Source organism: Odontesthes bonariensis, chromosome 9, assembly GCF_027942865.1.
Source record: "Odontesthes bonariensis isolate fOdoBon6 chromosome 9, fOdoBon6.hap1, whole genome shotgun sequence".
In the NCBI taxonomy this organism is placed as follows: Eukaryota; Metazoa; Chordata; class Actinopteri; order Atheriniformes; family Atherinopsidae; genus Odontesthes; species Odontesthes bonariensis.
The window spans coordinates 7005848-7021064 of NC_134514.1; the positions used below are offsets into that span (position 1 = coordinate 7005848).

The 15217-nt window shown below is 38.3% G+C and overlaps 1 protein-coding gene across 5 annotated transcripts in view; it reads right to left on the minus strand.

Moving 5' to 3' along the window:
* Window positions 1-15217, minus strand: part of cntn5 (contactin 5) — a 119955-nt gene that overhangs the window by 16493 nt on the left and 88245 nt on the right. For 3 of the 5 annotated variants that reach the window (XM_075472901.1, XM_075472906.1, XM_075472903.1), the window contains 6 exons: window positions 14884-15065; window positions 12055-12191; window positions 11796-11925; window positions 8555-8699; window positions 1895-2022; window positions 1332-1519 (listed from right to left, as the gene is read on the minus strand). In XM_075472901.1, coding sequence (XP_075329016.1) covers window positions 1332-1519; window positions 1895-2022; window positions 8555-8699; window positions 11796-11925; window positions 12055-12191; window positions 14884-15065 — 910 coding nt within the window. The remainder of the gene's footprint in view (window positions 1-1331; window positions 1520-1894; window positions 2023-8554; window positions 8700-11795; window positions 11926-12054; window positions 12192-14883; window positions 15066-15217) is intronic. The other 2 variants (XM_075472902.1, XM_075472904.1) reach the window with 1 other exon arrangement.

Here is a 15217-nt window from a genome sequence, read left to right on the forward strand (position 1 = left end):
TATGTGGGATACCAGTATTGGCCAACTCTTAGAGAATTTCTGTTACTCTACCCAACGTTCTTTTGGATTCAAGCCAGGTGACACACTTGCACAGGTCATAGTTTTCATTTTAATCTTTGTAAGAAACTCCCATGTCATTGTGCGAATGTGCCCTGGATCATTATAGTTGTCCTCTTCTGCCAAGTTTCTGGAGGTGATACATGATCTTGTCTGGCTCATACATTTACAGGCCAGAATATAACCAAACACGCAGGACTTCATCTGAATTGATTATATCTGACATAGAATTTTTCCCCAGTATTCATCAAGCTTCCATTTATATTCTTTATCAAAATGTGATCCAGCAGGTTTTTTTTTCATTTGTTCCATTGTTTATAGAGGTTGATACAGACTCACAACCAGAAGCTCCTTTGTCCACTGTATCATTTTAGGAGAACATTCACCGCTCAGCAGCTCTGATTAGCAGTATCATGGCTCCTTGTATACTTCCTGATTACTGCCTCAACTGTGTTTCGTCTGATTTTTCCTTTGTCACATTTTCAGTTTCATCATTTCTTGCCTATGTAGAGCAATAATGCTATACCATTATACCATTCCTCAAGTCCAAAAGTAAATGAAATGCTGTATTCACAGATCATTTTATAAATTGATCACTTATTGGAATCACGGGTGTACTCAACGTTTTTTTGTTCTCTAACTTAGGTGTCAGTCCTCTCAAGTGTGTTCACCTTAGCTACTAAAGTTTCTGCTTCTGGAACTGTATCAAATTAGACTTAAAACATCTATATTTTTTATTGTTAGTAAGAGGAATTACTCCACTGCTGATCTAAAAATCACCCTAGTTTTCCTTCAGAGCCATAATCAGTCATTCACGATAGTTTTTTCTTATTTTCACATAAAAAAGATGCAACTGAAAACATCAACCATGACAAACAAATCCAGGGGAAATCGTTGATGATACCAGTGGGTCTGTCCTTTACAAAGCATCCCCCACCAATTAGTTTCATACAAGAACACACTTTCTTTGTATCAAAAAATCATATTTACCACAGTGTCATGCTATTAGATCAATTGTGTAAATGGAAACAAGAAAAAAACATTACCTTTAATAGGTTGACCTTTCATTACCTTTAATAAGATGAACAACAAATTTGCGAACAAATAAAATAAAAAAACTGAAAAAAGAGCAACAGAAATCAATCTTTTTACTTTTTACGATGGTATGAATTTCTGTGGATCTTTAAAGGATGAATTATGGCAAATTATTCAACAGATCAATAGGAGGATAACCAATATGATAAAGTTACTCTTAGCCTTAGTTTTGCTCTTACTCTTGCTCTTACTGTTTGGATGTATTCAAAGTGGCCACCGTCTTGTTCAAAGTTGATAGGTTCCTGGTTGAAGAACCACTGGAAAGCCACATCCAGCGATGTATCATGTGTTGCTTTGCAGCTCAGGACCACGCTCTCTCCCACGGTCACTTCCACTCTGCTCGGGCTAAGCACCACACGCATAGCCTCTGGAAGCACAAAACTGCTGCACTGTCACCTCAGGATAACCCAAAGCTAGCATTAAGCAGCTGCATTTCACTGCAACAGCAGGGTCAAAGGAAACTAGGTTTACCTTGGGATGCTCATTTTTGCCAGATAAATAACCTGGTTAGCTTTGATCTAGACTGTGCATTGCATCTTTCAGACTGACTGTTACACTGTTAAAGTCTGTCCTTGTAATATGATTCTTGAATGTGAAAGTCCTTCTTCACGCCTGAGCAAGCACAATAAATTTCCTGGGACCCAAGCAAAGGTGGGGGGAAAAAATGACATTGGGGACTGCTTACTGGAGGCTGAATTGTGCTAATTTGGCAGAAAATAAAGGCCTCCGGGGCATCGCTTACCTTTTACCCACAGCATGGCTGTCATCTCTGCCGAGCCCAACTGATTCTCTGCCCGGCACACATAGTTCCCTTCATCTGCTCGGCTGGAGTTTACAATCTTCAGAGTGTTGTTTCGTAACAGCATAATCCTGTAAGAAAGGACACAAAAATCAATACTGCTATGAGAAACAAATTCACAAACCAACTATTGCGCTTAAAGTTTAAAGTTCAAGCACGAGGTCATTGTTTGGTTGTGTAGGGTTACAGGAAGAGCAATATTATCTTGGGATGAGAAAGCAAAAGTTAAAACAATCTCCACAGAGAATTTTTGACATAACCATCCTGCAGTGTTTCCCGTTAGATATCTGAAAAAAAATTCTGTTTGCAGCTAACAAGTTACGACCAGGGACCATCTGGGACAGTTTTTCCTTATAAAAAGTCTTCCTTTTTATTGCCTTTTCATTTTTTCTTATTTGCATTGTCTTGATTCTTGTTTGATTTTTTTTTTCTTCAAAACAGCATGTTCAAATCTCAGCAGATTTGAATTTCTCATTCATTCAAGCTAATTGTAGGAGATCTGGCACATGGGTACAAAAGACTAAAGATTGCCTATGATTTGCATGATAATCACTTGCATATGCCTTGCTGATCAAAACTGATATGTTGATTGCCAGTGAAATTGTCTACCTCTTCACAAATGCTTTCATCATCTGAGTCTTCATATGCTAAATGAATACTTTAGTAATCAAAATGTCTCAGACAACAAGAATGTCTTGACCTGGAAGAACAAGAAACACACATCCCTGTGTGTGTAGACAACACTGGCTTCAAGTGAGGCAAGAAATAATCCCCAATAATCCACAAATAGCACAGTAGACCAAAGTGCGGTGAATATCATGGTGTGAACTGCCATTTCTGATTTTGGGATAAGCCCAAATTTTCCACAAATTGGGTCCCATAACAACCCACTCCACCTGGCCGTACTAAATACACTTTGCAGGCACTGTACTGTACGCTCCTGTGGGATCATGTCGGCTTTCAGTGAGCCAGCATTGTTAAGGAATGATTTGCTGCACACAAAATAATGGGTGGTGTGTTTCCGCAATACACTGAATCCTTTAGCTGTATTATGTATGAAGTGTGGACATGGACAGTAACATGAACAGATATCTCTGTCAGATGTCGTGAATGCTGCTTCTGAGGACATCACAGGGGATCATTGCAGGGGTGGCTATGACTACAGAAGCATATTGTTTCCCTTTGTGAAACCCAAAGGAAAACATTAGATGTGATGTCGATTCAAATCTCTGGACAGACGAACGACAGCAACAGGATTTTCAACCTTAAGTTCCTTTTTTTATTGTTGCTTTTTTTTTTAGATTTCTTTCTCTGTTCATTGTCAATAACTTAATTGAATGAACAAATAATTTCACTGTGTTCTGGTGAATATGCATATATTTTTCAGTGTACCACAGTAGTATCGGTACTGTGATGCACGACACCCTTCAGCTGTGACTTATGTAGGTCTTTTATTCTGCAGAAAGTGGAACTAAAGACATTTGTACATAAGACAATTTCTAATTGTCAAATAATGTCTTAATATTCTAAACAAAGCAGCTTGCATGATGGCAAATCAATCCAATTTGTGTCACAATGTCCGAGATGAATGATAGTGGTAGACCCAAAGGCAGATCGGAGGCGACAGATGATTAACTGGGATCTTTACTATAAAACAAACCAAAAACGCAGCTGAGTCGGATGAACTTTTCAATAAATAAACAACCAGACAAAGGGAAACAGAGACTGTGAAAGATGAAGAAACGGCAGTAATCTGACAAGGAATAGAGCTTCACAAAGGAGTAGATATACTGAGGGGAACTGAGGAAGTGACTCCAGCTGTGTCCGAAAGAGTGGAAACAGGTGTGAAAGTGGACCTGAGTACCAAATAGTGAAACACAAGATACTAGGAGTAATGACCTGAACAAGAATACGAAGCACAATCCAAAGTATAGCTCAGCTAAGAACTCAGAACCACAAGACAAAGAAATGATTAAACCAGAGAAAAGACTGAAAGCTCAAAATCATGAAAAGACCAGGAAAAATCAAGTTTAAAGAAAATACCAACATAAAACAGAAAGCTAATCAAATAACAAATAAATAATATAACCATAGAAAAGACTAGAAAACTAAAGGGCAGGAAAATCAAAACACCAAAACCATGAATTATGATCATTTACTTCAGGTTTTAAAGCTGCAGTCTGCAAGATTTGTTGTTGTCATACGTAAAGTCCTAATTTTTGGCATTTTAAGAGTTTACATGATCTATCAGAACGCTTGAAGTTGAAAACGGTGACCTCCGTAGTCGCAAAATGCAAGAAATGCTTATTTTTTAACCGAAAAATAAAAAGTTATTCAACTTCCTGTCCCGCCCCTTCAAAACACATGAGAACTCGTGCACGTAGACGTGCACGCCAGATGCGCCTACACGACTCCTCATTCATCAACTCACCTGTCATTTGCGATCATGGAAGACACAGTAAGTAGACTAGCCCGTAATGAAGTTCAATAGTCTAGATAAATAAGCATGGGGACGAGCCTACCTTGTATCGCGCGTGCACAATCGGTGATTGACAGGCAGCAGAGCCCAGCTCCTAAACCTGATCGGTTACCTTTTACCGGTCCGGTCTGCAATTTTGTAAACAAACCTGCTGGCTTTGGAGGGACCTAGCGGGACATATAGGGGACCTAGAGAACTCTTTTTTTTTTGTATTGGGGTATTTAATTTACTACTTTCAGAATCCCCGGACAGTTCCAGGTATTATGCTTGAAAAAGAGTTGCAGACTGCAGCTTTAAGCGTGAATGAAACGTTTTGGGTGAGATGCTACCTTTTGCAGACAGACACATGTGTTTAGGTGTTTCATGAAACATTTGGGACAAAACCATTTGAGATGTCTTTTGGTCTGCCAGAAACCAAAGGTTGGATTTGCAGATACCGCTAAGTTGCCCAGTCTTGAACAGGACTAAACACAATTGCTTATAAAATAGAAATAGGTGCTTATGAAATAGTTTACACCGGTAATGAGGACAGCTCAACACAAGCATGCATTTTTCTGACTTTTAGTAAACAGAGCACAATGCAGCACCATATGTGATCTTCTGCTTTTAAAAAGAGCACAATAGGCTGCAATCTGAATAATTACTGTATGATTTAAAATTCATCAAAGAAATGTTGAGTGCAACATTTGTGGAGACGATACACAATGGGAAATAAAATAGATGTTGGGATTCTTTGTTCCTCTGAATCAGTATTTCCATAAATCTAAATAAACAGAGCTTTCATCTTTCATAGCACCCATGAAACCACCTGACAAACCCTAAATGTTGCTTCATTCAATGGTTTTTAAAGTTTTTCAAATTCTGATGTGCACATCAGCTCGCTGTCCTCTGGGAAAGCACACTGTAGCGGAGAGGAAAAAACAAACTTGCAAACAGCACTTCAGCATTCATAAGTAGACCCTTATCCTGCTGAGGGACACAAACAATTTGGTAGTAACATTTCGCTCTGACTTGTAACAGCTGGGGAATTAAGTGCTTGACATAAGAAAGCATAGGATGCAACTCTATCCAACAAGCCTGGATGCAGCTATGTGAGCAGATGGCTGTAGAGCCGGAACAACTAAAATGTATAGTATCCGTATCATTCCCCAAGTGTCCATTTATCCAAAAACTATGTTTGTATCATCTTTTTTTTTTTAAATGGGGCAATGAATTAGTGTGTTTTTGATCTTTTTGTCTGTTTTGGATAGAGCAGGGACAGAAAACACGGGGTCACAGTGGGGGGTATGCTAAACACTTTCATCTGACTGGAATCAAATAACAGGCATTTCAGTTAAATGGCAAATGAGCTTTTCCCACAAAGAAGCTTTTTAATTAGTTTCATTTAAAGTCAAACAACCAAACAATGAAAATAACATGGGGCGTAATGCTCTATTAATTCAATAAATTTTGTTTGGCATTTATACTTATAACACTCAGCTCTCGTCACGTGCAAGGTGGCTGCGAGAAACCCACGAGGGCGTGACAAAATCCACCTACATGTAGACAATTCAGCAGCAATCCACATCCAGGAGACATTTTTCAAATTAGGGAGAAAATTCGCATCCGACAAGGACACTGAAGCAGAAAGGACAAGATAGGGACTGCTGGGTATACAGAATATGCAAATCAGTCCAACCTGCGGAAATCTGGAGGAAACAGCAGGTGATCATAGAGAATTTTGTCACGCCCAGGGACTCGTTTTTAGTTTTCATGTTTTAGGTTATGTTTTTGTGTTCAGTCCATGTTTAGTTTAGTCATGTCTTAGTTTCCCTGCACTCTGTTTATTAGTTCACTCACTTCACCTGTGTTTTTTCCCTCAGCTGCACTCACTCTCCAATCACTCTCACTCCCTATTTAGTTTCCTGGCTCCCCTGTCAGTTTGCCGGATCTTTGCTTTACACTGCCCTGTTTGCATACATGCTACGATACCTGTTTGTTCCATGTTCCTTGTCATTTCCCCAAGTTAAGTATTTATTTTATTTATTCATGCCAAGTCTTTTGTTTGCCTTTTCTAAGTTAAGTCTTTTGAATCCAGAGTTGCTGCGCTTTTTGTTTGCACTTTGTTTTGTTGTTAATAAATCAACCTTTATTTTTGAAAGTCTGCATCCGTGTCCTCCCTAACACCACACCTTGTCAAATTTAGATAATTTGAAAACATATCTTTTGATCTGAAGCAAGGTTTTGGAGGTGAAATCAAACAGGCTGCAGAATAATTATATGATAAATTAGTAAACTATGACATACTTTTAAAAATTTGGCAAATCTACTGAATTTTGCCAAATTATTCACCTATTGTCTGAAACAAAGAGTGTGGATTTCAAATGTGTCCGCTGCATACTTTCAAACTAATGGGATTAATACCTTCTATTTAAGAGACAAAAGCCTTAAACATTACCGGAAATCCATGTTAATTACAAACCTTCATTAAGTTGGCACAGCTGTCAATGCCAGATAAACGTGAATCCGTTTCGATTTCTTCTCTTCCAAGAATAGAACGTCCCTCCATCCATAGACTCTTTACTATAGATAATGGCAGAAAATCCTTGCAAGAGTCACCCTGCCAAGACCTGAAAATGCACTGCTCCTCTTCTTTGTTTCAGCCATTTCAGATAGCAATCACCCTTACACAAGGTTGATCTCCATTTAAACAGTGACTCTCCTAAACACAGTGTCATACACTTCATTAACTCACTATGGTGCTCTTAGGTTGCAAAGGACAGCCTATTAGGACTGTCAAATTCTAATTGGATTTCAGTTTCAGATGATAAAAGCACTTTGTACAGCTTCTCAAGTTAGGATTACTTACTGAGAGATTATGAAGAAAATGAGCCGCATACATCTGTAGTGCCAGCACCTAATAGTCAAAGATGGATTGCTCTGAGAGGAGAGATTAACCAGCTGTTTGGCCAATATATTTTGGTCACACTTTTGGGCTCTCTTTTGACAAACTCCGTTTGATGCCAGATAAAATGAAAAGATAAAGGCGGTCAAACAGATGGGAATCTGTACACTTTATAGGAAATCAACACTGGAAAAATCGATTTTCAGGAGTTTGACAAATACCTCAAAGACCTTATCTGATCAAGAGCAGCTAGGGTCATTAATCACCATTTGAGTGCAACACACTCACTAACCATCTTTCAGTTCCACTAAAGGAAATATAAGATTTACCTGGAATATTCAACAATTTGCTTATTTTCACTACTCCACGAGATTACAATGTTGAACTAAAACCTAGTGCTAGCATTCACCTGTTGGAGGATTCAAGATTTGACACTGCCTGTTTGATGGAGCAGCACACAGAGGATCTGATAATAAACTCACTGCCCTTGCTGTGCAGCTGTTGAACAGACTGCTTAATCTTGGCCGATAAACAAACTTCCCGTTCTCTCGCTGGAAACTTGTGATGCTCAGCGGTGAGTGATAATTTCAGCAGCGTCGCTCAGTTTGATTGATGGACCCTTGCCCTGCTCAGCCCCCTCTAGGTGTGCTGAAGAGATGCTTTTTCATAAAAGATGAGGCATCAAACTGCACGCCAATTCCAAAATGCAATTGCAGGGTCTAAATTGTCAGCACCCTTGACGAGGAGGTGGAACTGAACAAACGTCTCCAGAGCCTTGCCAGTACCTAAGGTGTTTTATTTTAGCACTGACACTTAATTTCAGGAACAGTAATGAAACAGTGATGTGTTACAACAAGACATGTATACAATACCTCAAAGTCTGGCCCGAAATGATAACAGTTGAATTAACCCCATTAAACTATGATGAATAACATATAAGAATACTGAGGGAGACAAACTTAATTCATACTGTAATAGGTAATTAAGTTTGATAAAATTCTATTACAAGCCAAACTCCTTGCTCAAAGTCTAAAATGTCTCATTTCAGAAACAGACAGGCAAAAACTCGAACCGATCACTCTTTTAAGTGCACATTAAAGGGATTAAGGTTGAACACAAGTGAACATGTTGTACAAGAGTTGTACCAGTACACACGCTAATTTTCTTTACACTCTGACAATCCAAAATGAGGAACCTCGAATGTGCAAACATGTTGCAGTGAATCCCACATGTGCCGTACCTTTTATTTGGTTGTATCCGCCTGTCTCCTCTCCTCCATGTTATCCTCGGTTTAGGTGACGCCCGTGGTTTGCATTCTAAGGACACATCTTTTCCAAGGGTGGCTATGACCCGTATGGGATTGGGGACAAAGACAGGTGCTGACGCTGTGTAGGACAAACGTACAACATTTTAATATGAATAAGAAAAATAAATAAACAATCCTAAAAACTATGTCATACTCTTGTATGCTGACATAAATCTTACAGCAGTTTATATGATTTATTACGCGTATCAACACAATTCTTAAAATCATGCTGAGTTTCATAACGTTGGACTTTCTTTGTGACATATAATCAAATGAATCTAGATAAAATGAATGGACTATGCTGGTGTGTATACATCACTGTACAGGTTTTCTGTAACTAGTTCAAACTATTATTAGTGAAAACAGACATTACTGGATGTCACTGCGGCTCTTTGACTACGTTAGTACGACACTGGACTAAATAAATAACTACATAAAAGTCTATTTTACTCAAATCACTGTAGCATAGAACAAAGGGGGGACATCAGAGCAGATCTCATGAAAACAGCATGTAAGTATACAGGTAGAATGCTACTTATTGTGTTAGTATTATGAGCAGGTCTGACACAGTTACAGTCAAAATCAATCTGTGATCTGTTCAGAGAATATAAAGCCAGCAGAGCTCTGAGATCCAAGGACTCAGGTCAGCTGGTCCAGTCCAGAGTCCAGACTAAACATGGAGAAGCAGCATTTAGCTGTTATGCTGCAAACAAGTGGAACAAACTGCCAGTGGAGATTAAACTTTCACCATATGGAGACATTTTTAAATCCAGGTTAAAAACATTTCTTTTCTCATGTGTCTATGCATGAAATCTCCACGATATCTTTGAACTTATCTGGACTGTTGCTTGTTTTTAAATTCATTTAAATGATTTTATTTGTTTCTCTTTATATTATTTTATGTATTTTTAATGCTTCTTACACTCCCTGCTGCAATGCTTTTATTTTATGTAAAGCACTTTGAATTGTTTTGTACATGAAACGTGCTATACAAATAAATTTGATTTGATTTGAATTACATTTTAGTTTCACAAAAGAATAACCGACGGCTAAGATAATCTTGTAAGATCATCACTTTGTCACAGTAAAAAGCACAAAATGAAAAAAACATTCTATTTATTCAGTGTTTCCTTCCTTTTTGCAATAAAGCGAAAAGCTTAATGAACTGCAGTTTTAATCAATGAGTGGTTGCTAAAATGCCATATTAAAAATAATTACACAGAAAATACTAGTCCTGCATTTTTTAGTTAAAAATGACTGATGCTATTCAAAGCACTGCTTGATGAAAACTGTGTATCTTTCAAGTAACAAAGGTTTCCACGTGGAGTACAGCTAAGCATGTTTTTTGCTTAAATAAACTGCCCTACTTCAGTTTCCACTACAAATATATAAATATAGAATTCGTTTTTCCACCTAATTAGTGACTATATGTCTTGTGACATGGTTGAATGATTTGCAGCTTTTATGTATGTTGTTTCCAAACAATATTCAACCACACTGCTTGAGCAGATAATAAATTAATCACATAAACCCTGCAACAATTATGAGTTGCTGAAGAGAACGCATTAACCAGTAAATGTCTGACAAACACTTCAGGCACTTCATTTGAAGCCCATCATGCTACACATCAAGGGCATCTCCAGCCTGTAGGGCTTTGTCGACTTTCATTATTCAAATCTTGAATGATGTTTCATAGGTGACATTATACACAATGACAATTCAATCCCCTCTGTAGCTACAGGCTGACCCTCTCCCTGTAACACTTGTGTGTTTGAGCCTGAGTTGTTGTCTGAGCGGCAGAAGTCTCTCCAGACCCCAAAAGGAGCAGAAATCAGACCAGTTGCTATGTGTATTTGTTTTAATCAAAGCTGGTGGCAGCACACGTACAGCCTCACCCGCCACTCTCCCAGAAGAACTGGATCTGGGACGAGATCACAGATGTGAGGGCAGCTGCTGCCCCCCGTGTAGCCCCCAGTGATCGCTCATCTGCAGGCTGTTATTAGTCATGTAATCTGTCCTGATAGTGTTTGCCTCTGGACATCTACACAGACCACAGGTCATTGGGAAGACGTGCCCGGAGGGTTAAGTTATGAAAATATTCATCAACTGCTTCCAAATATCCCCAATGTGACTGTGACTCTAAGGGGGGTAGAAGTATTTAACTGTCACTTATGATCAAGCTCATTAAAAATCTCAAACTTTTAACGTTTGTAGACAAACACCTTGGATTTAACCCGACTTAGCTGTGGTTGTTTTACACCGAGCTAAAACTGATGGTTTAAACTGGAGAAAAAAGTATTCATTTACAGTAAGATTTTCCAAATGCCACAGATCCCTCTTCAGAAAAGTGCAAGTCATAAAGACAGCAAATCACAGTGTCCCTCAGGGAAACATGGAAGGGGAATGGGTATCACCCGATGTGTCCTCGTATAGAAGATGACAGGAAACGGCGCATCAGCACAGAACAGTCGACAGCTATTCAGTTTCACTGTAATGTTTTAGCCTGAATATGTAGGTATGAAGAAGACAGTTTCCCTGCTTTTCATTGTCCTTAAAGTTCCTAGTAAACACGCTGGTTATGATTAAACTTATTCAAAAAGCATAATAGTAGTGCGAGTAGGCAATAATCAATAATTACAGCTGATTATAAACGATAATAGCAATCACTGTCTAAAAAATATCAATGAAAGTAAAGCAAAGTGAAGCTTTTTTTTGTAATGGTTATTCTACTGTGATTACAAACAGAGTACAGATAAGATCTTAATGGAGTCATTAAAATCCATGTAACCACTTATGTCTCTCCTCATGTTTGGTATCATTAATCTATATCTACAAGTCACTGGGTTTGATTCTCCTCAGAGTAAAAACAAAATGTAGCAGACTCTCCTCAACTTGATGCTTGCAGACACCTCAGTGAATATAAGCATGAGAGCCCTCTTTTATTCATGCTTTGCACTGCCTGGGTTAAATCAGGGAGCATTGATTGGCAATCAGCATATCTCACAGCTCAGCGGTCCCCACTTGAATTTCAATCTCCCTAACCTATCATGTCAGATCTTTCTTCAGATGTCACGATGCTTGGTTTGGATGCTTGAAGCATCAAGAAAAATGCTGGAAGGAAAAAGTAACCACATGAAATTTTAAATGTCCCATTTGATAAACCGGGAGTAACTACCTAAAATCTTGAGCTCAGCATTGGAGTAGATGGTCCCATATTTGTTTTCAGCAACACATTGGTACATTCCTGAATCCGTCTGCTGCACTTTGTGAATGATCAGCTCTCCGTTCACGATTTCAACACGACCCTGTGACAAGAAAACAGTATGAACCAACTACATGATACTACTGAATAAAGTGGACATGTAGTTTAAGAATGAATTCAGATGTTTTGTTGTGCAATCACTGAAGAAGAGGGTACTGTGCATTAAAGATACCTGGGATGTCAAGGGCAAACCATTACGAAGCCAGCGATAGGTGGGCCGGGGCCTCCCGATGGCCTTGCACTCCCACTGGAGCTTCTCTCCACTATCCATCTGAGTGTCATTAATCATTCTGACCCACTGAGGGAGGGCTTGAGGATAGAAAAAAAGACAAGAATAAGTAATATATCATTGAAACACACACAAGGCACAAGTATGGTTGTCTGTACTTACACAGGAGAAAAAATGCTAAAGCAATTCACGAGGTCGTAATAATAAAAGTGAGAGAGCTGCAAATATTAGTTGATTAAACAGAATTAAACAGTATTCTGCAGTTATTTTGATTCTTTATCATTCGTCCCAAACACCTGATTTTTTTTTTTAATGTCCTGTTTTTTTTTTACATACTGCTAATCTAAATACATTTAGATGGGTACAAACACAATATTAAAGCACAATGTATGTAAGACAAATGCGAGAAGGAACTCATTGCATATATTCAGTTATTGTGTATTTAAAGTAGAAGCATGTATTTACACAAAACACTAAGCTGATGCTCTTTTGGAAGAGTTGCATAAATGTTAAACAGAAAAGCTTTCTCTCTACTCAGAAACTTTCATGCGGAACACTTTCATGTTTTTGTGTCATTGAGTAGCTTGCATACTCCAAACTGTAGGGATGTAATTGTAACTAGAGAAAATGAACATGCTGAAATCAGTCCCAGTTGAATAACCTCCGGAGTACTTTTTCTTGTTTGTTTCCTAAAGTTATTCGTCTGTGACAACCCTTTTTTTCCCCTTCCACTGTACGGCTGCTGCATGATCCATGCAAACTAGACAACTGCCTTTCAGCTTTTTTAACATCAAACTTTCCCCCTCTCCTTCTTCATGTAGCCTTCACACTTGCTGTGCTTCCAAGGTTCCTTCACATGTCCTGTTCAATTCCACACACTGCAGAAAGTGTCTACCCCGACCCGAGCTCTGAACACCATGCAGGGTGTATGTTTTTCTTTTAATCTTGTAGTCTCTTTTCATCTAGAGGCTCTTGTCTGTAGTGAATTTTTTTTTCAATTCTTTCACATTTACAAGATTATGACATTTACATGAACAAATCCAAAGGGTAGTCTTTCAGTGTTGTTTTTCTTTGCTATTCTAACCCCTTTTATTTGTCTGGTAGAAATATACATGGCAACATCAATCCGTACTGTATGTCGATATAAGCATCCAGTTGTAAGGCTTTGATGACAATAGAATACTGTCTATAACTTTACAATTACATGTTCAACCAGTACTGAAAATACCTTGACATAGGCTCAATTTCTAGGATAACTTACTGTAAATTAAGGATAATGTGATCTCACTGATAGGGGCATGTATCAAACTTAGGAGGAACCCTTTGCTCATTTTGACAAGGCTTCATATAAATTTCTTATATATTTTGGTCTTGGTTTTCTCTCCGGATTATAAAATACTATCAAAATGAATAATGCAAGTTAGTGTATAGAATGACACATCTTCCAGACCTGAGGACCCAGGACACTGCACTGTGATGTATTTTTTTGTCTGGAGTGTAGAGAGGAGAATACACTCACTATCGAGCTGCTTCTTCCATGCCACACAGCAGGCATGCTTTTTTTTTCTATTCCATGCATATGCCAGCTTCAGTAGAACACTTTTTGTGTGGTTTGATTGAATGATTATGGTCAGGGAGGTCTCCCTCACAATGAAAGTTCAAACTACCATCTGACCTGTGTAAATTACATTTAGTGTGAGGCTGCTGCAAATTAGGTCCCCTATTCTCCTTGTGATGTCAACAGAATGGAGGTTGCAAAGAAGTACAAGGCCTTGGAAAAGTGTCCCACCAAGGTTGAGGCAGTCCATTACCTTGGTCCTGTGCACAAGGCACAGACAAAGAGAAAATGGAGACATGCATCAGCTTATATAAGTGGTAAAGGCAGTAATTCAGGGACACTTTTTTGTTCCTTTTATTGTCAGGTTTGAAACTGAAGTCAAGCTCAAAACTTAAATACTTGTGTTCCTTTTGAAACTAATATATTAGTACATATGGTATATTTTGAACATATTAAATTTGCATGTTCTAGCGGTGTTATGATGGTAAACAAATGTAATAATGCATACCTGAATTCAATCTAAACTGAAAAAATAGTGTTATAAGCTTTGGGCCTAACCATTAGCATTCCCAAGAATTGATCTCTTTATAAATAATGCATTTTTTCTTTATGGTTAGAAATAATATTAAAAACATTCTCACTGCAGTTTAATTGCAAATGCATGTGTTCTTCAAGTCAAATCCTATTATGAAAATCACATCAGTCTATCAAAACTAGAGATTTACTTCAAAACAAAACACAGCAGACCTCTTGTTTCTTGTTCAAAACCCACGTCTTTCAGCTCAAACAAGCCCCTGAATTTGATAAAAAAAACTTGCTTGAGGTTAATGAGCTGGATTTATAATTAGTCCTTGGACCTATTCAGAGAATTTCAAAGGACTGCTAACAGTCCCTTGCTTTGAGTTTGACAACACAGTAACTAGCAAAGATTATATTATGAGAATTGCTTGGAAACTTAAAGTAGAAAAATTATGTGGACTGATATTCCTGGAATATCAACACTATGCTTTCTCTTGGATTATGTATGGTGGCTGAACAAAGGAAAAAGGATCTAGACAAACCAGCAGGGAAAAGGAGCATGAGTGCATGACTCGCCCCAACAGTCACATTGTATGCATGTCACTTACTACCATAAAAACACATTCACACATTTTTTTCTCCCGAAATGCAGATGAAGAAAAAAAGAATGTAAATTTTATTATATTTAGACTCACTGTAGACCTGTAGATGCCCTTTGAAAGCAGTGCCTCCTCTCAGATTCTCAGCTTTGCATTCATAAGTTCCCGAGTCTTCCAGCTGGATATTGGAAATCTCTAGCACTGCCTGGGATTTCCGCAGTCTTGCTTTTTTAGGGATGTTGCCATTTATCTTCCTCCATGTGATTGTTGGCACTGGACTGCAAGAAGAATAACAGTGTTGTAAATTATACAATGTATATCAGCTGCATCTATATACAGCTGCATCTATACACAGCTGCATCTATACACAGCTGCATCTATATACAGCTGTATATACAGCTGTATCTACACACAGCTGTATCTACACACA